A 27791-nucleotide genomic window follows, 5' to 3' on the forward strand; every position below is an offset into this window, starting at 1 on the left:
GAAGAGTATGTGTATTTATACATGTATCCATATGGTACCTTTTTAACTTCACTTTTCCAACGATTTTCTATAGTAATGCAAATTTTAAAATGTTATGGAGAAGGAAATTTTTCTGACTAACATTAAAAGTTTTAGTGCTAAATGAACAATCGTTATTTATAAGTACAAAAAAGGGAAAAAACAATGGTCGTTGGTATATGAGCGGACTCGCATAAATATATATATATATATATATATATATATATATATATAGGTATATACACATGTGCTCAAATGTATTCATATGTATGACTATGTCGAGCTAATGAAAAAAGTGTAAGGCAAAGTGCGTTTTTACTAATTATTTTTAATAAATTGAGTATCATTATTGCTTTTTAAAAAATTAGCAAAAATAGAAACACACAAATGCTGGAGGAAAAGGGCGAACAAAAAAAAAAAAAGAAAAAAAAAAAAAAGGAAGAAGATATTGGGAGTCATAATTCTTACACTGTGCATATTATGAGAAACATATGCAAAAAAAAAAAAAAAAAAGAAACTGTTTCTACATTTATGCGCTATGCACTACTGAAGGAGATACATTTTACAGGCTCCTTTCGTCCACGTCCTCCACTTTTTCCACTTCGTCTTCTTCCTCCGCTTCGTCTACTTCCTCCGCTTCGTCTACTTCCTCCACTTCGTCTACTTCCTCCGCTTCGTCTACTTCCTCCGCTTCGTCTACTTCTTCCGCTTCGTCTACTTCTTCCTCTTCGTTTACTTCCTCCTCTTCGTCCATTTCCCCCGCTTTGTCTTCTTCCTCCGCTTCGTCCTTTTCCCCCGCTTCGTCTACTTCCTCCTCGGTGGTGCTAGCATCCTGGGTTATTTCGCGCTTGTGCTCATGCTTGATGATCCCCCTGAAGACTTCCTTGATCTCGTCGAGTATGAACTTCAAGTCGTTTCTTCTAAGTCTGATTGTGTTAACATCGGCAAGAGTATCATAATCAATCTGTTCTGCATTGGAGTACGCAATTTTGGAAAAAATAATAGGCCAATAGTCTTTTTTATTTAAAGGTGTAAAGCCATAAATAATAGTTTCATCAGAGTCAGTGATGTGACAAACAAGGAGGTGATAAGTTTTATATTTGTCATTGCAGTAGGATTGGAATGAAGAGAACATATTAGAAATAAACTTCAATTCAAAAGAATGATTATAGGAATTTTTGGCTGTTTGGAAAATGTTCATATAGATTTTAAAAGCAGAAGTAATAGTAATAGATTTTTTATTACTCTCCATAATTTTTTTAATTAATATACTTAAGTAGCTAGCTGCATTTCGATGTAAATGTTTTTCAATAAGTTTATCATAGATTTCACATTGTTTCAGTCTATCTTTAAAAATATTAAATAAGAAATCGGATGTTTTGAGACAATTATATAAATATGTATCCATTTTTTTTACTCTATTAATATATATATGTATAAGTATGATCATAAAATAGAAACTATCACTATTGTAAAGTACATAAGTTCTTCTCTTCCATCCTAAAGTATTCATTGGTTTTATAATTTTTATAAAATTTTTTAGTTTTACTAATATTTCATTTTGTTTTTTTAAATCTAATTGTCTAAAATTACCAGTAAATTCTTTTATTTCGATATGACACATTGCTCTTATTTGATTGAAAGTATTCTTTACATTTTTATGATCGTATATATATATCCTTTCATCAATTTCTAGTGATTCATTTAACGAGATAAATGATAACATGGGTAGTAATCCCCTTTCCGAATCAAAGGAAATGAAATGTCCATTAGATATGTTTAATGAATCTTCATGTAAATTCTTTATTTCTTTGTTATAATAGTCATATGTTATTTGATCCGTCTTTAAATATGATATGAGTGATATACTACAGATAAAAATTATGGCGGAAGAATCGTCTTCACTTACGCATTGTACGAAGGGATATATCATCAAGCATAGGCACTTGTTTTCTTCTTTAATTATTGCACTATGATCATATAGCCTCGAAGGGACGTTCCTCCCCTTCCCTTTCCGCTTAGCATTCTCATCGTAGATAGGGAACGGGTACTCACATCCACCTCGCCGTCCATTCCCTCGTACATCTCCACGCGTATCTTCTTGTACATCTCCACGCGTATCTTCTTGTACATCTCCACGCGTATCTTCTTGTACATCTCCACGCGTATCATCTTGTACATCTCCACTTCTTTCATCTCTTTCGCCGCCTCTCCCCCCGTCTTTCTCACTTCTACTGTATATACTCATAATTTCATTGAGCTCTGCCTCGTTCAGTACCAAGTCCCATTTATCACTGTTTGCAAAAATTTCATGAAAAGGTCTCTTATTATCTATAACGAAAAACTTCAAATAATCCAAGTAATTCCTTCCTAATATTTTACTAAAAAAGTTTTCAATAGACTCATAAATACTAATATCTGTGTTTATGTGACAACATATACCTATTAATATTACTGCAAAGAAATAATCTCTGTAATATTCTTTATTTTTGGAATATATATCATCATATTTTTTAAAAAATTTTGTCATATCTTCTTTTTTTTCTATAGCATAACTGAATATGTTAATATCTTTTTTTAAATTTTTATGAAAATGTAATATATGTTCTGTACATATTGAGTCAATATTGTTAGAATAAAATATAAATATATTAAATTTGAATTCTTCATTTTTCCTATTTGATAACTCTTTTATTTCTCGGTTCACTCTCATGTAGTGATTCATGAACTCCTCTGCCTTTACAAACCCCATTTTTTTTTTTTTTTCATTTAGGGGTTTGGCTTCGTGGGAAGAGCAGCTCTGGATGGAAGTACAGTCCATAAGAGCTACGATTCGTGTATGTTCGTGAGGGTGCTTATACTTGAGTACATGGAAATGTATGGAGCATCCCCCTTGTGTATTCTTTCCGTTTCACGTTCTTTGGCACTTGTCCCTTATAATATTTACACATTAGTCATTTTATTTATAACGAGCGAACACCAGTGCAGCAGTATAGCAGTATAGCGATACAGTAGTATGTCAGTATAGCAGCACTGCTAGGTACACATATATACGTTTACATATGTGTATTTGTATATGTGTATTTGTATATGTATGTGCATATATGACATACAATTTCAGTTCTTAGAAATTTCTTAAGCGAATTATTGAATGTTTTAAATGAAGGAGTTATGAAAATGGGGGGGGGGGGGAGAAAGGCATATACATATGAATATACGCATGCACAGTACGTACGCGTACACATATACACATACACATGTATACATATGCACACATACTAGCGTCGAAATGTGCGGACTCGGGAGATATTCGCAAAAGCTTATACCTCTTAGATAAATCAATAACATTAATGGAGATTCTCCACTTCTCCTATTTTTTGTAAGTTCATTTCATTTTATCGTAAGGAGAATAACGTTGTTCATTGTTTCTTTTATGGGCTTTGAAGTTACAAAATGATATCTCCTTTTTGCCTTTCCAATTTTGTACATATTTTGCATATTCTTTTTTGTGCTTACTGTGCACATCGTATTTTGTACATATTTTGCGTTTCTAATTTTTTTTTTTTTTTTTTTTTTGTTCGCTTGACATATATATAAATATATATAATATATATATAAATATATATAATATATATATATATATATATAAATATATATATATATATATATATATATATATATATATATATATATATGTATCACTGCGTATTACTAGTTGGTTAAGAATGCAAATTGGGAAGTCAAACACGTAGGTGCAATTGTAAGTATAATATATCAAAATAAAGAAAACGAATTAGAAAAAGAAAATATGTAAAAGCATATTTTTTCTATTTCTCTTTCAGTAAGGAAGTACATTTTGTACATCATGTAAATGTGCCAAAAGGAGGGACATTGATTTTTTTTTTTTTTTTTTTTTTTTTTTTTCCATCTTTTATATCTTTTTATTTCGATTTTACTTCTTTTATTTGTTTTTTTTTTTTCTTCCTCTTTTATTTCTTCTTACCAGCATACTTTTCGTTAAGTCCAAACTCAGTGGGAATTCATATATCCCTTGTTGCTTCACTTGTTTGAATAAAAGACGAATGGACATATTATATTTTATATGGGTACTTTCCTATTATTCCATTTCGCTCCTTAATGAATTGTTCTTTTGTGAACCTTTCCTCCTGAGCATGTATCTTTTATTATTTTTTCAAATTCCAACCTTTAAGGTCGTTTTTTGTTTGTGTTTACGTTTGTGTTTACGTTTGTGTTTACGTTTGTGTTTACGTTTGTGTTTATGTTTGTGTTTATGTTTGTGTTTATGTTTGTGTTATGTTTGTGTTTATGTTTGTGTTTATGTTTGTGTTTACGTTTGTGTTTATGTTTGTGTTTACGTTTGTGTTTATGTTTGTGTTTATGTTTGTGTTTATGTTTGTGTCTACGTTTGTGTTTACGCTTGTGTTTATGTTTGTCTTTTATTTTATTTTTTTTTTTTGATGAATATAAAAATTTGATTTATTTTGCTGGATTTGTGTGAGAAGTTGAATTAATTTTCAGCATTTAGAGTCTTTCGAGGGATTTACGAACGTGTAAGAATAAATGTATGTATACGTGGGTATATATGCATATGTATGTGTATATCTGTGTAAATATTTATGCCCATTTACATACAGAGCAGAGACGAATAAATAAAGCGGCAATACGATATTGTTTGAGCGTTTATGGCACAGGAGAATACTTCAATTAGCATTATTTCTTTTGGTTTATCATAATTGAGCTATTTTTTTTTTTTTTAATACTTATTTTTGTACGTATTATAAGAATATTACGCACACATCGCGTAATATAGTTTTTACCACTTAAAAGGATTTTCTTCTTTATTTGTATAGTATCTATTTTGTACACCATTTTTTTTTTCTCCTTTCTTTGCTTTCTTTGCTTTTTTTTTTTTTTTTTTTCATGTGGTAAATTCTATACAACATAATTTATTTTAAGCTATAACACAGATCGACATGATTTACTTAATCCCCGCGCTCTTCCCCCCATCCGTTAAACTTATAGAAAGGAAGCTCCTTATACGCGCATAAATATATACCTATATATGCTATATATCTATATATGTTTATATATATATATATATGCATACACGATTACATGTTTGCGGATGTATGTGTGAACGCTCGTTCATTTTGCTTTTTTTTAGACATATGTGGAAATGTAGTTATAGGATAATATTTCATTCTTCTACCTAATGGTGAAGAATATATATCCTTGCTCTTTTTAGATTTTTTTTTTTTTCTTTTTTCGTTTTTTACGTTTTTCAAATGTATTTATGGATGGGGAGCCGTAGCACTTTTTTCAAAAACGTTGGAGTTCCCACTTGTGTGAACATATGAACAAGCGTACATATGTATGTATACATATATAAGTATATTACGTGTATAAGTAAATATGTTCATATATCTGCGCATGCGCGTAAATGCGTATGTAAACGTATATCTATACTGACAGCATTATCGCAATTAGCGGAGTGGAATGTGGTTCTACTAAAATATGCATTATTTTTAAACCGTAAAATAGTACATGTGCTTCATTCATTTTACATTACTGCTAATATAAGAATGACCAGTGTATAAATTTTTAGCAGTAAAGGCAATATTTTGCTTATAGGTAACTACAGAAACGTCCTTGCACTTTATGAAGGTGATAATTTTTCCCTTTGAACATATTAACTCAGTTTCCAACAAAAGAAAATAAGCACATAAGAATTTCATACCTTTGTAATATCATACGTATAACATAATACTATATATACTATTTTCAAGGGGTAAATTAATATATATACTTTATTTTTAATTGTTCATCGAAACGTTTAATCGTCTAGCTTAATATACTGGAAAAAAAAAAAAATTATATTATCTCTCTTATGATTCGCCCTTGGTATCGTATGATGATTAAAATGAAATCTTTTTTTTTTTTTTTTTTTTTTTTCTTTTTTTCAAATAATATTTTTCTGCCCATTTTTCTTCTTAAATATTTCCTCACGTTCTTCCCATTTTTCTATTTTTCCTTTTATTTTTCGTTGTGTATTACGCTTCAAAAAAAAAAAAAAGGCAAAAAATTCGAACACTCACGATAAACTATCCCAAACGAAATTTCGAATTTTCGGTAAACCAAACATTGTTCATTGTTAGGGGTTATATTATTCCTTTATATTTCTTTATGACGCATTTTTTTTATTATTTATTTTTTACTTTTTTTTATTTTTTTTTATTTTTTTTTTATTTTTTTATTTGTTTTTTTATTTTTCCAATTTTTCCCATTTTTCTCAGTATATGTCGAAATTTTATTTTACATATGTGCCGTGTAATGTTAATTTTAACGAATTTAAAAAATATTTAAGTATCACCATTTTACCATATTACAATTTTTGAGAATAATGAAAAGTAAATCATATTTATTGACGGTAAATTGAAGCTGCTACGAGATAAACTTGGATTTTGCAGCCTGATGCGTCAGCTGCGCCGTATGTACGTTTGGCACTTTCCCCGCTTTTTTTTTTTTTTTTCCATTATCCATTGTCCATTTTGCATTATCCATCTTTCTTCTGCCTTATTTTTCTTCTTTCTCCCTTTTTTTTTTTTTTTTTTTCCCCCATTTTTGTACAATGACAAATAACATACACGGAGATATTAAAAACTTAGACCTTGGGCCAGGTATTTTTTTTTTTTTTTTTTTTTTTTCTTTTTTTGGCCGGTATTAGTTGCATATATATATGCACGAGATGGGCATATGCGTATAGGAAAAACGTGGTTGACAATATGGGCACGAGTTCGTGTACATGCGCGTATTGATGTGAGGCTTCATACTTATTTACCCACCTGCGTTTATATATATGTATGTACGTATATATATGTATTTATGTGTTTGCATATATATATGTACGTATATGTGGGACATGTTTTCTTTTGCAGAGTTCAAAAACTGTAAATGCTTAAATTTGTGCGAACTACAACTCATTTTGGGAGATCAACTTCGTCTGACCTCTAAAAGGAATGAAGAGGCACAAGCGTAAAAAGAAAAAAAAAAAAAAAAAAAGAGAGAGAGAAGTGTGTAGAATGATATTATGAATGTAATAAACGTTTTGAATGTTTTAAATGTAGAGGAAATTAACACGGCTCCGTATACTCATATATCGTGATACATGAAAAGACATAAGGCTGCCATATGCCTAATTAAACTGTAATTTTGTAATTCATATTTTTTTTTTTTTTTTTTTTTTTTTTTAGATTAATAAAATCATCGTTTGACTACGCAAGCAAATTTGCTACAATAAAAAATAGAAGTTCAATTGTGGATGTCAGAACAAATTTAGAAAGAATAGGAGAATTGCATGAATATGAAATTGCCATGTTAGTTAACTTACTACCGAAAACCATTTTAGAAGCAAGATATTTCATCCCATCATTAATTCGACTAAATGATGAAATATTAAATTCCATTCTGGAACATCTAATTAGTTATAAGATGTATGTATCGTGAGGACGTGGAATTGGCATGATAAATTTTTTCGTAGAAAGTAGGAGCAAAAAAAAAAAAAAAAAAAAAAAAGGGTTCACAAAGGAGACTTGCTTAGAACGTAATGGGGAAAATGATCACATGTGGCTGCATCTATTACGGTATCCATTGCTGCACCAATCGGTGCATCGAGCGAGTCCCAAAACATTTTTGTGCATTGTGATATGACTATTTTGGCGTAGTACATTATGACAAGGTGGTGTGTATTATAATTATTAGTATATTTTACCTACATAGAGCAATAATAACTGGGTTGTACAGTTTAAAAAAAAAAAAAGAATTAATAGTTTAACATTTTAGCGTTTAACCATATTTTAGTGTTTTATGAAAAATTTTCAAGGTCAAAAAAAATTATGTTCTTCATGTTTAAATTTGCTACGTTTTTGTTTTTAACTTCTTGTCCATTTTGTCATCGTTCCTTTTACATTTTGCGGAAAATATGAGAAGAAGCATCCCGGGGTAGCGCACCTCAAAATGTGAAGCGCTAGCTGGGGGAGGAACTGGGGCAGTAAGTATGGTAATAACTAGGGAAGTAACCTATGTTAAGGATATTACTAACCATATTGACAAGCTCAGAATAAACGTACATGAAGAGATTGGTAAGTATAATAGGGGTGAAGAAGCAGCTGTTAGATGGTCCCCAATTATTAGACATGCAAGATGCTCAGCTAGGTTGGCTTCTAATTTATTACAAAATATTCACCTTTTTTAAACTGCTCTGTTAATTTCGTATATTTAAGGAATACGCATTGGTGTTCAATGGTTGTAGTCTCGTCCAGTTATGTATGCCGACAATCGCCGCTAGTTCACTTTAATCGATGCTAATTACCGCTCACGCCGCTTATAGCTGCTAATCACTGCTACTTATCTTTACCAGTGAACGACTCATCTGCTGATGCGGGGCTGTGAGAGGGAGGGGAAGGGATCATTTTTGCTAAGGACGAGTATATTGTTATCATAGGAAATATACGCGTTGATGTACCTGAAAAGAATGAGTGATGTAATTATACATATGGTCTCTAAGTAGTAATGATGTTGAGTAATACCAGCCCAAATAAAAATATGATGAAATAAGGATATAGGTACTTTGTAAATTTTATTTGGATTATCTTTAATAATATTATTCCACCAGTCCACAATAATTTTAAGCAAATTTCTTTTAACAATGAAATGAATTTGATCAATACATTCATTTAATCCATTTTGAAAAAAATATTTGGAAAAATTCTGTATGACATTATTATATAAAAATATATTCCCTCGTTTAATTGAATATATTATATCTATATATATATGTAAATTATATTTTTGTAATAACATTTTTGGAGGATATATACCTTTATTTAAACGAATTGAAACAACAGATTCTAGTATTTTTTTTCTAAATTCTATTCTACTTTTTTTAGAATTAGAAAAAGCCCATATGAACTCCTTTTCTGCCATCTCATATTCTAATTTTTGTAAATATAATTTCCCTAATTGATTTTTAAATAAGACAATAAAAAATTTAGGTATATACATATAATTAATATCAGTTGTGTTAATAATTTTTAAAAAGCTAGATGTTATTTGCATATTATTTAATTTCATACATAATTTAATTGATTGAAGCATTAATATTACAAATGCACCATGCCTTTCTGCATCTCCTTTCACTATTCCTATTTTTCCACGTATAGAATTCAGTACTTCTATTGTGTATTTATTCTTATCATTTATGTCTTCATTAAACTCCTCATTATTCTCATCATTAAATATATCATTTTTATTATTTGTATTATTATACGAATCCGCAAGGGTACTTATATTGTTCAAAAAAGAACATACCGATAACAAGTATGGAAGTAACCATAAACTATCACAATATATCTGTATAAACGTAAATAAAAATTTGCAACTTGTACTTAGTAATGCATCCCAATTGATATAACTTTTATTACATAATATTTTTATAATATTAAAATGGTCTATTATTAACTGTTCATAATTTTTTAAAAAATTCCTTTTCTTTATTTTCTTTCTTAAATCCACTTCATTCATTTCATCTATTACATGAACAGGTACAGGCAATTGGGTTAGCTTCAGTATGGAGCTAATTCGGTACCCGTTCCTCACCCTCACACACTCCTCAAAATTGTCGAGCACTGCATTATAGTCCTCAACATTGCCCCCTCTACCCCTCACGTTATTGTTAATACCACTACTAGTACCTCCTCTACTGTCCAGGCCACGAAGAAAATTAATTTTTCTCGTAATAGCGTTATCCTCACTCACATTCATTTTTGGATACAACCGCGCGCGTAAGTGCTAGCAGTATTCTTCTACGCGCGTACATACATGCAAAAATTAATATGTACGTATATATGCATATATATGTGTACACATAAATATATATATATATTATAGTATACGGCAGTATGCTGAAAAGACAGATGAAAAAACAAATGATAAAAAAAATAAAATAAAGTAAGAACAATAAAAATGATACTACATATTGCATAAAAACCGCGGGAAAAAGAAGAGGAAGGAGAATGAGCCTTATCGCGTTGGTCAGGTGTTATCCTTCATCATTTGGGCGTATATGTGTTGCGTATTGCCACGTAGGGTACTACGTTATGTACTACTGCATCCCGCAGAGCTACTCTGTGTGCTAATTTATCACATACGAATGTACATAATTCTGCAAATGTGCATGTAAATGTATAAAACAGGAATGGTTTATTTCTATACGGCCAAATAACAAACAAACCCACACTTTGAAAGTGATTTAATTCGTTTTCCTCTTTTTAATTTCGCAAGAACAATATATTCTTCTGCTTTCCCTTAACAAGTATATAAACAAAAAAAAAATTTTAATTTGTTCAAAATTTTATACTGTTTTTCACTACATTCTTGTGCATGATAAGGACACGCAGCGAGAGCAGTCGCACAAGCTGCTGCATAAATGGGCTCACGGATGAACTACCAAACGAATGAACGGCAAATAAAAAAAAATGCGTATATACATGTACAAGTCAAGCAACAAATAATTGCATGTTCGACATTATTCACAAATTAAATTTATCTATTTTTAATAAAAAAAATAAAACTACAAATGTAGTAAGTTCGTACGTGAATGTACTAATTTATGTACAAATTTATGTACAAATTTATGTGCCAATTTATGTACAAATTTATGTACCAATTTATGTACAAATTTATGTACCAATTTATATACAAATTTATGTACCAATTTATGTATTAATTTATGTACAAATTTATATTTGTATGAATGCAAGTATGTATATGCTAAGAAAAAAGAGGGTATTCGATTGGATATGTATGCAAAAATAATTGAGCACAATGTTTTAAAATATTATATTTTATTATGAAAGCATAAAGAAGGAAAAATGGGAGTTACATGGACGTTTACATTTACATGAACATATCTACATGTGTATATTTATATATATATGTTAGTGCCTTTTTGTTTTATAAAACAAGCATAAAGAGAACACAGAAAAATAGAGATAACTTGAAATGAAATGGATAGGGTAACGTGTATTATTATCCTGTCGTTAACTTTTTTTATATTGTTATTCCTTTACTTCTTTTTTTCGCTACGTCGTGTAAAAATAAAAAAAAAAAAAGGCAGTTGTAAACGTGATAGCTGAAAAGGTTTTATGCATATGTAAAAGAATATACAACGTGTGCTATTTATTCAGCGTAGTTTAATTTATACTTTTAATTTTTGTATAAATAATATACTCTTCCGAAATTTAATGGAATGATTATATTCCCTCAAAACAAGTAGCGCCATAACTTTTATCCAGAATTTTTTTCTTTTTATAAATTATTGCGTTTTCTTTTGTTGAATAATATATATACTAATATATAAAGGAAAACGAAAACGAAAACGAAACAGCAAAGGCAGAAAATGACGCATATAGGCCATCTCATTGGTATGTTACTCGTAAATATACATAGATATCACTCCAATTTTTTTTTTTTTTTTTTTTTTTCTCTAGTGTATACTTAAAAAAGAAATAACCCCCTCTCCCCAAAGCAATTATCTATTGCGGAATTTTACATTTCGAATGGGTAGGCAATAATGTTGTCCTTTTTTCCCCTTACCTTTTTTTTCCTTCATTCTGCTCATCCTTCCTTCATTCATTAATTTGGTCATTCATATGGTCATTCATATGGCCATTAATTTGGTCATTCATATGGTCATTCATATGGTCATTCATATGGTCATTCATATGGCCATTAATTTGGTCATTAATTTGGTAATTACTGTGGTCATTAATTTGGTAATTACTACGGTCATTCATTCGATTATATTTTCCTTCTTTCCCATATAATAGCTAGCTAATTAAAAAATTTTTTTTTTTTTTTTTTTCTTGCTTGGCTAGCTAAATTATGAACTTCATGATAAAACTTTTTTTTTTTTTAAATAAATGGTAAATTCGTTCGTATCCGATGAAAACAAATCCTTTATACTCTGTTGAAGGGAGCAAAACGTAGATAAAAATAAAGGAATAAATAATATATGGGGCTAAAAATAGTGGTTCATTATATTGAAGGGGCACGAGTTAAGATAAAAAAAAAAAAAAAATACGTATGTATACCTATCTACTATATATATATATATATATATATATATATATATATATATATATATATATTTATTTATTTATTTATTTTATCGTTGTGAGACTTCCCTTTTACTTACCAGTATGTTTCTCCACCCTTTGTCTTTTATGCTCACAAAATTCAAGTTATACTCGTTCCTTAAAAATTTTAATTTCTTGAGTATGTAGTTTTTTATTTTTTTCAAAACGTCATCCAGATTCATATCTTCTTTTACTCGCACTGGTATGGTTACATTTATTTTGTCTTAAATGAATGAAGCGATGAGGAGGGGATGTTGCAATGAAGAACAAAAAAAAAAAAAAAAGTTTACATATACATATATATATATATATATATGTACATATGCACATGTACATATTTACATAGCTGCTAAATTTACGCGCTGCTCGTTCCCGTTGGCGCTTTTCCGTTATACCGTTAGAAAGCAAAAAGTTCAAGTGTCCATTTTCCCTTTTCCTTCTTTCATGAAAAGAAATATTTTCTTTATTTAAATATCGATTTATTGTTTCCACATAATTGTTATGACTTGTGCAGAATTTTAGGAAACTGTCCTCAACTAGCTCCTCGGTGATGAACGACACGATCTTGAGGGGGGGACATCGTATTTGAGGAGGGGGAAAAACGGAAAATAATGAAATAAATAATGAGATAAATAATGAGATAAATAATGAGATAAATAATGAGATAAATAATGAGATAAATAATAAATAATGAGATAAATAATGATAAATAATGAATAAATAATGAGATAAATAATGAGATAAATAATGAGAATAATGAATAAATAATGAGATAAATAATGAATAAATAATGAGATAAATAATGAGATAAATAATGTAATAAATAATGAGATAAATAATGAAATAAATAATGTAATAAATAATGTAATAAATAATGTAATAAATAATGAGATAAAATAATGGAATATATAACAAAATGAATGGTGTAGAACGAAATGGAACAAAATAGACCAAATGATGAAAGTGGGGGTGCAAACTCAGTGGACATTTTGTCAACGCAAGGAAATCACTGACAAGGTACTTCCCCTTTTTTCTTTTTTTTTTTTTTTTTTTTTTTTTCATCTATACCTTCTCCGTTGCTAAATATGCTAGGGTGTTTTTTAGCAAATTCGTTGTGACTTCATTGCACCATTCCAATTCTTCTGCTTTTTTCAATTCGTTTCTCTTCAACAAGAAAAGATGAGGAAATGTGAAATATACATTCTCAATAGAGGGAAAATACACATGTATGTGCATACACGGATACGTACATACATATACATATATATATATATATATATATACATATACATACATATGTACATATGTGTACAAGTTCGTGTCTGTTCTTTTGATGCTGCCTCGAGCTTGCTTTTACCTCATTAGCGAGAGAAATGTTTCGTGTTATTAAGGCATCTATCATATTACGAGATATTGAAAATATGTTTATCTTTTTAAAAATGTCGAAGAACCTAAAAGAAAGAGATGAGGAAAGATTAACATATAGACAGTGGTGTGCACATTAAGTATGTGGGGGGTTCGTTTTATGGGTTAATCATCACTGAGGAAAAGAATTTACGCTCTATTGAATTACATAAGATTAATAAAAAAAAAAATAAAAAAAAAAATAAACATAAGGAGCACGATAAAACATAAGCGAAACGATATATGTTAGCAAAAGGGAAACATAAACAGCATGATGAACATAGACATAAGGGGACCACCGTTGTGAACTCACTTGGACATTTCACTCATCTCGTCCATCACATGGAGGTTTTCTTGCTGGTAGTCTACGAGATTAGAGTAGGTCTGTTTATTCGTTTGGTCGTTTATATTAACCATTTTACTCTTCTTATCAATTTGTTTAACATTTTGTTCATATGTAATTTGAATTATTGCTTTGTTCAGAATTTTTTTAGTTAAATATTTTGCAAAATGAGATATTTCGTCTTTTTCATATTGACTGGGAGTTTGGGTAAAATTGATTTTTTTATTATTTTCCTTTTTTGCTTTTATCTTTTCATATAAAAATGAGCCATCATTAGTAAGAGTATTTAATTCTTCATTTGTTTCTGTTATTTGTGCTGAGCTGTCTGCATGTTGTTTTTGTATTATCTGTGCTACTAGATTTTTTCTGTATTGATGGATGTTCTTTTCGTTAATTTGTAGCAAGTTAGTTGCAGAGGAACTTGCGTGATTATATACGTCACCTGAACTGTGATTTCCGTCTTTATTATCACAAATGCTAGAAGTGTTAGAAGCGTTAGAAATGTTAGAGATATGAGAAATATTGCTACTATTAAAATTTCCATTATCATTATTATTATTATTATTATTATTATTATTTTTTATTTTTTTTTTTTTTTTATTATGGGTGGTGGCCTGTAAGACACTCCTGTTGTGAGGTCTTTGTATTTTTTTTTCTTTCTCCTTATTAGACGCTCCGACTGAGTGATCGGTCTTTATTTTTAAATTTTTGTTTATAAAAGTGTCGTATATCATTGAATACATTGCTTTTTTGTCTGAATCTTGACAACTTACTACAGTTTTTGCATTTTTTCTTTTTTTCTTTTCTAGTGATAATTTATCAAGTATATCATCATCACCTCTATTACTAACTGTTGACACATTATTGTTATATATCCCTCTTTTAGAAACACTGCGATTATTTAAATTTTTGTAGGCGTAACTAACACAGTTTATATCTTTTTTTAATAATGTTTTGTCAACATTTATTAGATAATTTTTTTTTTTTTCATCAATGATACTCTCATTGTGTTTGTCTTTACAAAATATGCTGTTCATTTTTTTTTTCGATTTAGAAATTATGTCGCTTAGAATTATGATGGAAGAAGCTGTTTTCTTTTCCTCGTTTTTCTCTTCAGCAGTTTTTGGCTCTCCCTTTTCTCTCTCTCTTAGATTCATTATGTAGTTTATTCAGTTTGGTGAGTTGTGCGTGTAATTAGAAAAGAAGCGGATGTAGTGATCAGGAGGTAAGGCGATGGTGTAGTGATACAATACGGTTTAGTGGTAATATTTTGGTCATACTAACAAAATTGGAGGAGTGGGAACCTAGTACCAGTTATGTCTCCCATAAAGGATGAGCTTCCGTTTCATGTTTTTGTTTTACCTTTTGAGATGAATTACGGTCATGCACACATGTGTGTATGTTGGCATATGTATAATATGTGTTTATATATATATATATATATACTTATGTGCATGTGTTCATATTCATATGTGCATTTACATTCGTACACGCCTGTATACTATCCATGCAAACCGCAAAAAGGTTCTTCCTTCGAACGCCTTGAGGATAGCAATTTTGTTCGCTTATTTGAACATATTTATTGTGGAAATTCGCATAAGTACGCAAGCATATGTATATGTAAGCTCATGTGTATCTATGCATAGGTATATAAACGTGTGCGCTAATGTATACGCAAAGCAAAATACATAAACGCACAATCAAAAGCATAAAAACGAACACACCCATACGCGCATTTACGTACTTCCCATTGGAAAATAGCCTATAAGGGATTCTACCTTTTAGGAGCTTTACTCGTCGGTTAGTTTTTCCTCTGAGTCTTTCACTTTTTTGCTTATATGAACAGTCATTTGGACGCACATTTTTTATCTCCTTTTCCATTTGCCCAAAACGTTGGCAATTCTGACTGTGTGCAGGCGAAAGAGCGCGCGATATGCATTCCTCAAGGGGAAAAAAAAAAAAAAAAAAAAAAATATACTCATATGCATTATACTCATTATATGCATTATACTCATTATACGCATTACCCTCATTATACGCATTACCCTCATTATACGCATTACCCTCATTATACGCATTATACTCATTATACGCATTATACTCATTATACGCATTATACTCATTATACGCATTATACTCATTATACGCATTATACTCATTATACGCATTATACTCATTATACACATTATACTCATTATACACATTATACTCATTATACACTTTATACTCATTATACACATTACATTCATTATACGCATTATAATCGCTAGAGACAAATGATTTATATTTTCATGCATGTAGGAAACGTCCTAGAATGAGCATAGTAGATAAATTAAAAAATAAAAAAAGGATAAAAAGTTGATCATTTAAAAAAATTGCACTGTTTCCTATATCACATGCTTCCGTATTTGAAGGACATATCCTGTTCATATTGTACAGTCGTCGGAGCTCTGCACAAAGAGAAGAGGCCCCCTAGGGTAAGAAAATTCGAAATTAGGGCATATCATATATTGCTGAGGATTCTTTAGAATATTTTACTACAAAAATATTTATAAAACATAATTACAAAGCTTTTCATATCAACATTTTTTTTAATTTTTTTTTTTTTTTCTTTTTTCACGTACACCATTATTTTAGCCTGTGTATGGATTTATATGTTCATTATTCCATATATGTATGGTTTATTTAAATATTCATATATGAATATGTGCTTATGTACAACGACTTTTTATGAAGAGGTGGCGAACACTTGGGGGGAGTTAACTTTGTCATTCATGAGTTAAATTAGCTAGGAACTCAACACTAAATTTCTCATTTGAGTAAAATGTTCTATATTTACCCACTTGGATGTAGCAGCATACATACATATGTGTGCATATATATATATATGTGTACATATATATATGTGTGCGGGTATATATGTGTGCGTGTATATATGTGGGCCCTTGCGCAGGGAGAGAAACGTAGAGTATCCTTGTGAGTCTGCAAAATGGCGGAAGACGTAAATAGAAAGAACCAACTTGAACATGAGGGGCTAGACAAAAATTATACAGGTACACACATCCATTCGCGAAGGCAATATCATTTATGTAAACGTTTCTAGGTGCATTAGTGTAGTCGTGTATTAAGTGAATAGGTGACAAACCAAAATGGCAAACATAGTTATAGCAGAATTGTAGAAAAATTAAGCCATAAATAAAATAAAATAAAATAAAATAAACAGGTGAAGCCAAAGTAAAGTACAAAAATGGAGACAAGTTCATTGGGGCATTTGACAATGGAAAAAAGTGTAAGGGTAAATATTATTACTCAAACAAAAGTACCTATGAGGGTTTTTACTTGAACGAAAAGAAAAATGGACTAGGGAAGCTTACGAAAAATGAGTTGGAGTTTTATTACGGTAATTGAGCGTGAGAAGAAAATTTCAAAAATTTGGGCATGAAATAGTGGGCATGTTCTTTGTATCATATCTTGCGCCATATTTTGTACCTTTTTTTGAACCCTTAATTTTTTCTTTATCCTTTTATTTGTTTTTTCTTTTTCCTTTTCTTTGTTTTTTCTTTTTTTTTTTTTTTTAATTTTTGTATACACAGGCAATTTTGAAAATGGAAAAAAAAAAGGGGTAGGCTTCCAACGATATCCTAACGGAGACTTTTACTATGGAGAATGGACAAATAACAAGAAAAATGGCAAGGGAATTTACTTCTTCTTTTCGACTAAGGAATATGTTAAAATGATGCGTGCGCCCATATAAATATATATAAATGTGCATGTGTGCATATACATACGTATGTATGTGTGTGCGCGGGTGTATATGTATGTACGTATGTATGTGCGTATTCATATCTCAAACGCGTGTGTGTGTGTGTGTGTTTATTTTCTCATCAGTATTTCGGAGAGTGGTCCAAAGGAAGTTTCACTAATGGCGATTGGGTACTTTCACATGAAGTAAAATATGTCGGTTCATTTTTTAAGGACAAACCAAATTTTAAAGGATATTTTCTCTTTTCGAATGAAGCAAAAATAAACATTTTCTTTGAGCAGTTATTTACTATTGCTATGAGTGAGAATGAGGAGAGTAAAGAAAGAGTGGAACTACTTTGGAGGAACATATAGACCAAAATTTTACTCGCACTTGATACCGTACAAATGGGAAGATGCATACACACATATGTATATATTATATATATATATACGACTACATACGTATATGTATGTGTATGCATATATATAGATAGATACACGGTTTTGCGAGTATATAGCTATATACGTAAACGTGAGTGAATGTGTTCATGCACCTTTTCTTTGCCCTCGTTTTGCACATCGCTGAGTATTCTCTTGTATTAATAGGCTTAACTTTATTTTTCATTTTGTTACATCCATCTTTTTCGACATTTATCATAGTTTGTTCATTTTTTTACCTATCCGCAGTTTTTCCCCCACGTTTTTCTTTCCTTTTCCTTTATTACTTTTTATTATACCATACTGTGCTATATTATACTGTATTATGTTATACTGCATTATGTTATGCTGTATTGTGTTATACTGCATTATGTTATGCTGTATTATGTTATACTGTATTATGTTATGCTGTATTATGTTATACTGTATTATGTTATGATGTATTATGTTATACTGTATTATGTTATGCTGTATTATGTTATACTTATTTTTTTTTTTTTTTTTGGACTTTTTCCTGAACTGAGAACGAGACAAAAAGTGCTTTGTACGATTAGAATAAGCAAAAATTTCCCCTCTGCTTTTATCTTTCTTCGTTTATTATTTTTTTTTCCCTTCGTTCCTTCTCCTTGTCGATCTTACCTCTTTTCTTTTTATATCCCTAAATAACACTACGGATACACATTAATGTAATAATGCAACATTAAAGAAAAGACGAAATAGAAAAATAAAATGGGCGCATATAATTTAATTCTTCTCAAAAAATTTTAAAAGAGTTAAAACTAAAGTGCACAAACATGTACACCCCTATGTGTGAGTACATGTATATATGCATACACCTGTGAACGTATTTCTTTACCATTTGAATACCCCCCCCCTTGTGTAATAATTAGGATGAACAAGACCCTACATTGCACATCGGTATCTGAATTACGATCGTCGAAAATATGTGAAGCCATAAACAAGTACTCGCTTAGCACGTTAAACTATAACACTAGTAGAAACGTCGAAACAGGAAAAGAGCTTGACAGTGCGAGTGACAAAACATTCTGCTTAGATGGCATATCAGAAGAAGAGGAGGAGTTGAGGACCTACAGCTCCATTGTAGTAGGCAAGTGCTTATTGTGCGAATCGATTAACACTGCTCTGAGTGATTAACACTGATCGGAGTGATTAACACTGCTCGAAGGACTTAACTTTGCATGGGGAGAATAAGCTTGTTTGTAGGCAGTTCAACAGTGTGCGCATTTGGGCATATCCTTTCCTCCCCTGGTCCCTAAGTCCCAACCTATGCCCTCAAAGCAATGCACTAAACATTTTTAAGTGAACTTCTTTCCCTTTTTTTGTAGACAATGAATGGTCAACTATAAGGCTCAAGGATACCAAAGAGAAATGGCCAAATTGTGAGTTGAGAGGGGAAATGAAAGGAGGTAATTTTGTTTTAGCTTATTTATGCTCCTGTTTTATATGCCCACATGATACAGAGAACTTATATTTTATTATTTTTTTTATTTTTTTATTTTATTTTTTTATTTTTTTTTTTTATTTTATTATTTTATTTTATTATTTTATTTTATTATTTTATTTTATTATTTTATTTTATTATTTATTGACACGTTTGTGTGTGCATATTTAATCCCCTCTGAAGAATCCCACCATAGGTCGATGTTGAACTTCATCATAGAGCAAAACAAAAACATCATAACCAACACAATAAATATAAGTGACAGTATTTTTAATGTTTTAAAAATTATGGAGGATACAAATAAATCAAATGAATTAAATTATTTGATGAGAAAAATTGAGCATGAAGATATTAAAGAGTTAATTTATGTAAATACAAAATTGTTTATGTTACAAGTTCGAAAAATATATCAAGTCTTAATTGATCTTCAGATAAGTGGACTATGTAACTATGGGACCAAAGTAGACAAAGTAAGCAGCACTTATAGACACATTGTCGACAGTGCAAAAGAAGCTGAACATGTTCAGAATAAAAAAGACAAAAATATTAATTTAATGGTTAAAAAGTATATTATTTTAAAAAAGTACTACAAAAAATTATGTGAAAAGTATAAGATGGAAAATAATCTTTTAAAGAGAGCTTTCATCATAAACGCAAAATGTTGCAATGAGGAGTACCAACAAAAATACCCTTTCCAGATTGATGGCATTTGTACAGGTATTTATATAAAGGGGAGTACAAATAGGAAGAGAAACAGAAAAATAAAAAGAAGAAAGAAGTTTTTGCGTTCTCGTGGATTCCTCTTATACAAAGGTTCTTTTTTTTTTTTTTTCTTTTTTTTTTTTTTTTTTAATGATACTATTTTTATACAATTTGACATACAATTATATTTTTAATGACTCCTTCATTTAGAAGTAATTTCATATGTTAGTAATGATTCTTCGTATTTGGGACTTCTATTTTATTTGTAGATATTTTATTTGTAGATATTTTATTTGTAGATATTTTATTTGTAGATATTTTATTCGTAGATATTTTATTCGTAGATATTTTATTCGTAGATATTTTATTCGTAGATATTTTATTCGTAGATATTTTATTCGTAGATATTTTATTCGTAGATATTTTATTCGTAGATATTTTATTCGTAGATATTTTATTCGTAGATATTTTATTCGTAGATATTTTATTTTATTATTTTTTTTGTGCCGTTCTTCTTTTTTAGTCTCATACATGAACAATAAGATATTAAAGAAATACAACCAACCTGGAGAAGGTGATAGTGAAGTAACCCCTGACGTAATAGATGGCTCCAAAAAAGTTCAGGTAAATTTAGAAAAATGCAATGGAAAATGTTTGTTCTTGCTAACTGAAAATGAGAAGTTACCAAAAGATTGTCTTGAAAGAACAGATAAAGGGAGGCCTTCAAATGGGGCATCTATCAATGTTGATGATATTTACCAGACTAATCAGGAAGATTTACCTGCACTTGTAAATTTAAAAAAGAGTAATAAAAATAAAATCGGACTTGCATGTACGCATGGGCCTGCGGAGTGCAGAGAGCTGTTTAGGAAGAAGAGAGCACAAGAGGAGGGTGAAGAGGAAGAGAATGAGAAGGAAGAAAATATGATGGAAAAAAAGGAAGATGACAAAGATAACAAAGGTGATAACGAGAATGGCCTTGCAGGCATACAAAATAACAAGAGGGACGATGATAATTATATTACCTTTGAAACAAGACTCGGTGATAACAGTAAAAGTGTAAGTGAAATGGAAAAAAATATAAGTGGATATAAAGATATAAATACACATGTGAATATATTTGATGAAATCTGTAAGCGTAAAGAACCTATTCATGATGAGTCTAACCAGAAGGAATTTCAAACTAGATTTAACGACAAAGAAGCAGTAGTAGTAGAATCTAGCGTACTAGAGGAGAAAGGGGAAAAAAAAAGGGCAAAGGGTGAGAGAGAAAAGAAGTGGAAAGTAAGTCAGCGTAAGGAAGAAGAAAATAGGGGTTTAGATTCAGACAAAGGGAAAATAATTTTGGATGAAAATTCAAAGGAAAGCGACCACTTCAGTGTGCAGGAAGTTGGTGAAGCGAAACATGTGAAACATGCGAAACATGCGAAACAAGCAAATCAAGCGAAATAATCTAAATGATGCTCAAAATAAAGTAACGACAAATAGAAATGCAGCGAACAATATGGTTGTTCTTAAGAATACATCAGACATACTTATTGATGAGGGGAGAGCAGACGGCGTTGCTATGGAGTATAGGAAGAACTGACCCATATATATGTGCACATGGAATGTACAATTTTATGTGGAACGCAAATTTTTAGTGAAAAAAACTCTCATAGTAGCAGTCTTTAAAGAAACCCCAAAACTATCAGCGCACAGATATGCTTAAGAGTTAGTAGTCCCTGTAACGAATGTAAGGGGGAAAAAGAAAAAAAAAGCAAGCAACAAAGTTTAAAGAGTTTAGACATATTGCAGTTTACGAAAGAGACTTACGGAAAAGAGGTGTACTCTGTCTTTTTCATTTTTCATTATTAATTTTTAAATTTTAATTTTTAATTTTACACCAAAGAAAAGGGGAAGGAGCCTATCTGGTCTTCTCGCAAGTATATGCATGTACACACACGAGTATATATACATACCTTTTTCTACTGCGCATTGTGGTACTTTTTTTTTTTTTTTTTTTTTTTTTTTTTTTAACTCTATTCATGAATATCAGAGCAACTCACTTTTTCTCATGTGATATTGATATAGAGCGAAATTCTTGCACGTCTAACATTTTGAAGAAGATATGATGACAAAGCGTGCATTAATTTTCTCCCCTCCTTTCTGCATGAACGTGTATATGTACCTGCAGATATGTATGCTTATGTGTATGTACTTATGTGCACTTGTATGTGAGCACGCGTCTCTAACGCAGCAAACATTGGAAAAAATGACTTGACGTATGAATTGTGAGAAGAGAGGAAAAACATAGTCTCACCAATGTAAATTTTTATAGAGCAAGTTTAAAATTCGTAATCCTAAGGAACTTCTTAATCTTGCACTCGTTGTTCAGAAATATTTTATTTTTTTTATTTTTTTTTTTTTTTTTAACTAGCCATTTTCGGCAATATTGCTAGTAGAAAAAAAAAAAAGAGAAAAATTGAACAAACAAATACATGCGTATACAGGTATATATATATGTGTGTGTTTGCACATACATACATATATATATGAACTAATGGAGAGCTTAAATAAGACACATCAAAGAGGTATAACAATAAAGAGCAGCGAAATGGGTAAACACAAAGGAAACAGGAAGAACGAATTCTTGAAAGAAATTAAAAGAATAAACTCAATGATTTGTGTATATGATAAACATATAGACTCGTGTAGGAATAATAAAAAAGAGTTTTACCATCAATTGTCTGTACTGATAGATTATGATAACATGGTAAAAAGAAAATATGAAAATTACGAAAGGGAGTTAAAAGAGTTCAGTAAGGGTAAAGTATACATAAATAATGTTAAAGGTGATAATAGAAAAAGAAATCAGAATATAAGTGAGCATGCTAGGGGAGATCGCGTAGATAAAATAGAACTCAAGGAATGTAAGAAAATTAAAATGGAATTAAAAAAAAGTATAAGAGAGTTGAAAACTCAGAAACGTAAATGTTTAAGTAATTTAACAAAATGGCAACTTGTTTATAATATGAAGAGACATAAACTATGTAAAAAAATAATAAAGAAATGTATAGGGTGCACTGAGAAGAAACTATCAGAAGGAAAAAACATCCAAAAAACGTATTCGTTAAATTATGATGACAGAAAAAATAGCAATATTAATTTTTGTAGAGCGGACTCAGCTGAAGGTAGTAGAAGAAATGGTGCTTCTTCTACCTACATCGATAATAAAAGATTAAATCTATTTAAGCATGAACATTTTCGAAAGAAGGAGCTATTACTACTTTCACTTGAAGAAGGGATAAAGATGGGAAAACACAACTCGAACAGTGCAAGGGGATTCAGCAGTCCTGCCATTTGCTGTAGGAAAGGGGTGCATATGGAAATGCCTATTTCCATCACAATAATTAGAGGGATTAGAAGCACTGGCAGGGTTAGAAGCACTGGCAGAGTTAGAAGCACTGGCAGGGTTAGAAGCACTGGCAGAGTTAGAAGCACTGGCAGAGTTAGAAGCACTGGCAGAGTTAGAAGCACTGGCAGAGTTAGAAGCACTGGCAGAGTTAGAAGCACTGGCAGAGTTAGAAGCACTGACAGGGTTAGAAGCACTGGCAGGGTTAGAAGCACTGGCAGGGTTAGAAGCACTGACAAGGTTAGAAATGTTAAAGAGGAGGAAGCCGTAAAAATCGAAGCAAGCGAACAAACAGGAATTACCACAATTGGTGTGTATGAACTATCAAATATGCTTAAAGAAAAAGTTGATGTAAAATGTAATGATGATGTAAGTGTAATAAAGGATTCGGAAGCAAAGAACTCTTTGAGCATTTCACAGGCGGTTGTACAAGTAAGAGGGGAAGAAGTAGAAACAAATACCGACAAGAACAACAATATAGAGGTACACGTCTATCCAGTGAAAAGTGAAAAAGGTGAGTGTATAGATGAAAACAAAAATGAAGACGGAAGGAAAGTAAACACAGTAACAAGAAAAAATGATGGATGTGAACCCAATGAAGTAAAGAAAAAGTACATTACCACCAATGGCTATAATATCCATCGAAAGGAAGAAATTGAAGATAAAGAAAAATTAAATATTGTACCATATGTGCCAAATGGACCAATTACATCAAGTGATATGACACTTATTAACTATGTAGAGAGGGCGAGCAAATGTAAAAATGGAAGTCAAATATTTGTAAGTGCAGAGAGGGAACAGGGAATGGAAGGCATTGAACAGATAGAGGAGTTAAAGAATAATTGGGATGAAAGCATAAATGAAAAATTAGAATCTCAGATAATAAACATGGTTAACAGTACTCAGGATGAAACAACCAAGTTCACACAAGTGAACAGAAACAACGACATAGTGAAACCTCTCGTTCAACAAAATAGATCCAATATCAAAGGTGAAGAAGAGGGAGAAATAAAAAATGAAAATTGTAAGAATGAACATATAGATTCTGATAATAAGAATATCAAAATATACACTTCAAATGATGAAGCGGTAAATGGTAAGGAAACGGTAAAGCAGTCTTCCCATAGGGTATCGCCAAAAAAGAGTAAAAGAAAGAGGAAAAAACATAAGGCGGGGGGAGCTGAAAATAAGATGGGAGAAGGGGAAGATAAGGTGGGAGAAGGAGAAGATAAGATGAGGGAAGCTAAGAATAAGGTGGAAGAAGAGAAAAATATGGCGGGGGGAGCTGAAAATAGGATGGGAGAAGAGGAGGATAAGGTGGGGGGAGCTAAGAATAAGGTGGAAGAAGAGAAGAATATGGCGGGGGGAGCTGAAAATAGGATGGGAGAAGGGGAGGATAAGGTGGGGGGAACTGAGAATAAGATGAGTGAAGGGGAAGATAAGGTGAGGGAAGCTAAGAATAAGGTGGACGAAGAAAAAAATATGACGGGGGGAGCTGAAAATAGGATGGGAGAAGGGGAGGATAAGGTGGGGGGAACTGAGAATAAGATGAGTGAAGGGGAAGATAAGGTGAGGGAAGCTAAGAATAAGGTGGACGAAGAAAAAAATATGACGGGAGGAGCAAAGGGTAAAGCGGGGAAAGTGAAGGATAAGGCGGTTAAAACTAAGAATAAGAAGGGAAGTACAGATGCCCCAATGGACACAACTTCCCATGTGGAACGGAAGAAAAAAGAATTCAAAACAGATGGTGAAACAAATTTGCAAAGTACGGAAACTGAAAATGAAATTGTCCACGATATAATGAGTAAATATTCGCAGACACTACAGTACACGAGCTTTTTAGATTATATTAAAAATAAAAAGGATCAAGCATAAAATGGGGGTAAAAAAATAGTAAGGAGTAGTTTTTTTTTTTTTTTTTTTTTTTTTTATAAACGTAAAATATTATTGCAAATCTTAATGTTTACTACTACGTACATAAAAAAAAAAAAAATAATAATAATAATAATAAATAATGCAGTAAAAATAAACTTACTTCCTCATATATGATCACGAGTGTATACACACATTAGTATGCATATATTTATTATGTGTACATATATCCTTCTTTTTTTAGACGCATTTTATTATATGATTAACTTGTACGCGGAGTGAATAGCAACGATTCCTAGGGACAGGGTTGTATAAGAAATGCTTCTAAAATTACACTGATGCATTAATTGAGATAACTCATCAGGAGTTAAAAATGTCTGTATGCTTTCTGCTAAGTATTTGTATGAATGCTCACTATTTGCTACTAATTTCCCGAGTAAGGGAATAAAATTATTTAAATAAAATTTATAAAAAATATTTATAACATCACAATTTACTTTGCTAAATTCAAGACATAAAAACCTTCCACCTGGTTTTAAAACTCGATGTACTTCTTTTAAAGCTTTTGGAATATTTGTAAAATTCCTTATACCAAATGATAAGGTAATTATATCTACTGAATTATCTTCAAAAGATTTTAAATTTTCAGCATTTTCAATTAACCATGTTATATATTTGTCATAATTTAAATTCTTTGCCTTTTCTATTCCTACTTTAATCATATCACTATTAATATCACAAACAATTATGTTGGGCATATAATTTATGCACATCTCATCAGACAAATATTCACTATAACTGTTATTACTACTTTTTCTTTTTTTTAAATGATATTTATATTTTTCTAATATTCGAAAAGCGATGTCACCTGTACCTCCAGCTAAATCTAAAATTTTACAGGAATGCATTTTTCCCCCATCCTGTGATGCTGAACTTTTTTCCATTCCCTTTTCATATTTTTCCATTCCCTTTTCGTATTTTTCCATTCCCTTTTCATATTTTTCCTTATCCCGTTCATATTTTTCTCTATCCTGTTCATATTTTTCTCTATCCTGTTCATATTTTTCCTGACCATGTTCGTATTTTTCTCTATCCTGTTCATATTTTTCCTGACCATGTTCGTATTTTTCTCTTTCCCTTATATGGGGATCTTCTGAATATTGTTCTTCATTCCACATTTTGTGAAAATTTCCCATTTCCATGTTCTTATCTTCATTTATGGTATCCCTTTTATGTATGTACATTTCTTCTTCCATATTATAACTATGATATTTTAAAAATAAGTCTAATTCTTTTACCAACTCGTTCTTCCAACAGTGGTGCAAGCGCAGACTCATCAAATCGTTCATCAAGTCATATTTATTTGACACCTTACTGAATAAGTTGTTTACAAGCTTTGATTTTATTTCCTCCGTTACTTTTTGAAATCCAAAATTGTACAGCTCTGCATTGGAGAAGTTCAGAAGTTGCAAAATTACGAAATTATGATAGTATGAAGTTTTTATTTTTCTCACATAAACATACGTTTAAAAAAAAAAAAAAATTATGAACGGGACAGGATTTTACAAAAATAGCGAAAAAAATACTGCACATATTTATACAGATTTGCGCAAAGTGTAATGCAAAAAAAAATAAAAATAAAAATAATCGATGTTACTTTCATTGCTACTGAAGTGATCGCTTTTTGTGCTATATGACTTCAGTTCCCTCCTTAAAAATGAAACCAGATTGTTTTTCTTTCTGAAACGGTTATAGTTGTAGTAATCGCATAATTTTTTAGCTTTCATTTTGGATAGAAAAAACTGTCAGTAATTTTGTTAAGCGGATTGTTCATACGTAGTGTAAAATCGAAAAGGCCGCGGTGGGGGAGGAGGAGATGATGCGATTAAGAAAAAATTAGGAATAGTTACTTTTGATACTAACTTTTGCCTTTTAATTTTGCTCCATTCTTTTGCCTTTTAATTTTTTCCATAATTTTGCTTACTAAATTGCGCCTTACTTTTACTAAGCACTGCGCTATTTTTCGTCCCAACTATTTTTATATTGTGTTCTTTAAAAAAAATATAAGCAAAAAAATCCGGGTGATAATTTTTTCTTTTCTTTTCTTTTTTTTTTTTTTTTTTTTCCTCTTCTACATAATAAAACATTAAAAATGTTCTGACTGTTCAGAATTTTTAATAAATTATTTAAAAAAGTTGT

General features: G+C 30.7%; 8 protein-coding genes across 8 annotated transcripts; 4 read left to right on the forward strand and 4 right to left on the reverse strand.

Annotated features, from left to right (window-relative positions):
* Window positions 1–580: 580 nt before the first annotated feature.
* Window positions 581–2839, reverse strand: PmUG01_04026800 (conserved Plasmodium protein, unknown function; the record flags this gene model as incomplete). Its single annotated transcript, XM_029003268.1, has 1 exon — window positions 581–2839. One exon carries the CDS (start codon window positions 2837–2839, stop codon window positions 581–583), a length of 2259 nt encoding a protein of 752 aa, XP_028859718.1.
* A 3828-nt stretch (window positions 2840–6667) lies between these two features.
* Window positions 6668–7542, forward strand: PmUG01_04026900 (DNA-directed RNA polymerase II 16 kDa subunit, putative; the record flags this gene model as incomplete). Its single annotated transcript, XM_029003269.1, has 3 exons — window positions 6668–6716; window positions 6975–7071; window positions 7290–7542. 3 exons carry the CDS (start codon window positions 6668–6670, stop codon window positions 7540–7542), a joined length of 399 nt encoding a protein of 132 aa, XP_028859719.1.
* A 921-nt stretch (window positions 7543–8463) lies between these two features.
* Window positions 8464–9858, reverse strand: PmUG01_04027000 (conserved Plasmodium protein, unknown function; the record flags this gene model as incomplete). Its single annotated transcript, XM_029003270.1, has 1 exon — window positions 8464–9858. One exon carries the CDS (start codon window positions 9856–9858, stop codon window positions 8464–8466), a length of 1395 nt encoding a protein of 464 aa, XP_028859720.1.
* Window positions 9859–11986: 2128 nt separating this feature from the next.
* On the reverse strand, window positions 11987–15137 carry PmUG01_04027100 (conserved Plasmodium protein, unknown function; the record flags this gene model as incomplete). Its single annotated transcript, XM_029003271.1, has 6 exons — window positions 11987–12061; window positions 12293–12456; window positions 12629–12797; window positions 13302–13397; window positions 13591–13684; window positions 13951–15137. 6 exons carry the CDS (start codon window positions 15135–15137, stop codon window positions 11987–11989), a joined length of 1785 nt encoding a protein of 594 aa, XP_028859721.1.
* Window positions 15138–16969: 1832 nt separating this feature from the next.
* Window positions 16970–18096, forward strand: PmUG01_04027200 (conserved Plasmodium protein, unknown function; the record flags this gene model as incomplete). The annotated part of the gene is made up of 4 exons (XM_029003272.1): window positions 16970–17033; window positions 17204–17380; window positions 17574–17707; window positions 17869–18096. 4 exons carry the CDS (start codon window positions 16970–16972, stop codon window positions 18094–18096), a joined length of 603 nt encoding a protein of 200 aa, XP_028859722.1.
* A 957-nt stretch (window positions 18097–19053) lies between these two features.
* On the forward strand, window positions 19054–21778 carry PmUG01_04027300 (conserved Plasmodium protein, unknown function; the record flags this gene model as incomplete). The annotated part of the gene is made up of 4 exons (XM_029003273.1): window positions 19054–19309; window positions 19509–19589; window positions 19808–20341; window positions 20850–21778. The coding sequence occupies 4 exons, from the start codon at window positions 19054–19056 to the stop codon at window positions 21776–21778; spliced, it is 1800 nt and encodes a 599-aa protein (XP_028859723.1).
* A 1090-nt stretch (window positions 21779–22868) lies between these two features.
* Window positions 22869–25595, forward strand: PmUG01_04027400 (conserved Plasmodium protein, unknown function; the record flags this gene model as incomplete). The annotated part of the gene is made up of 1 exon (XM_029003274.1): window positions 22869–25595. The coding sequence occupies one exon, from the start codon at window positions 22869–22871 to the stop codon at window positions 25593–25595; it is 2727 nt and encodes a 908-aa protein (XP_028859724.1).
* Window positions 25596–25846: 251 nt separating this feature from the next.
* Window positions 25847–27379, reverse strand: PmUG01_04027500 (ubiE/COQ5 methyltransferase, putative; the record flags this gene model as incomplete). Its single annotated transcript, XM_029003275.1, has 2 exons — window positions 25847–27036; window positions 27250–27379. The coding sequence occupies 2 exons, from the start codon at window positions 27377–27379 to the stop codon at window positions 25847–25849; spliced, it is 1320 nt and encodes a 439-aa protein (XP_028859725.1).
* Between the last annotated feature and the right edge of the window lie 412 nt (window positions 27380–27791).

The sequence above is a fragment of the Plasmodium malariae genome (assembly GCF_900090045.1).
Source record: "Plasmodium malariae genome assembly, chromosome: 4".
In the NCBI taxonomy this organism is placed as follows: Eukaryota; Apicomplexa; class Aconoidasida; order Haemosporida; family Plasmodiidae; genus Plasmodium; species Plasmodium malariae.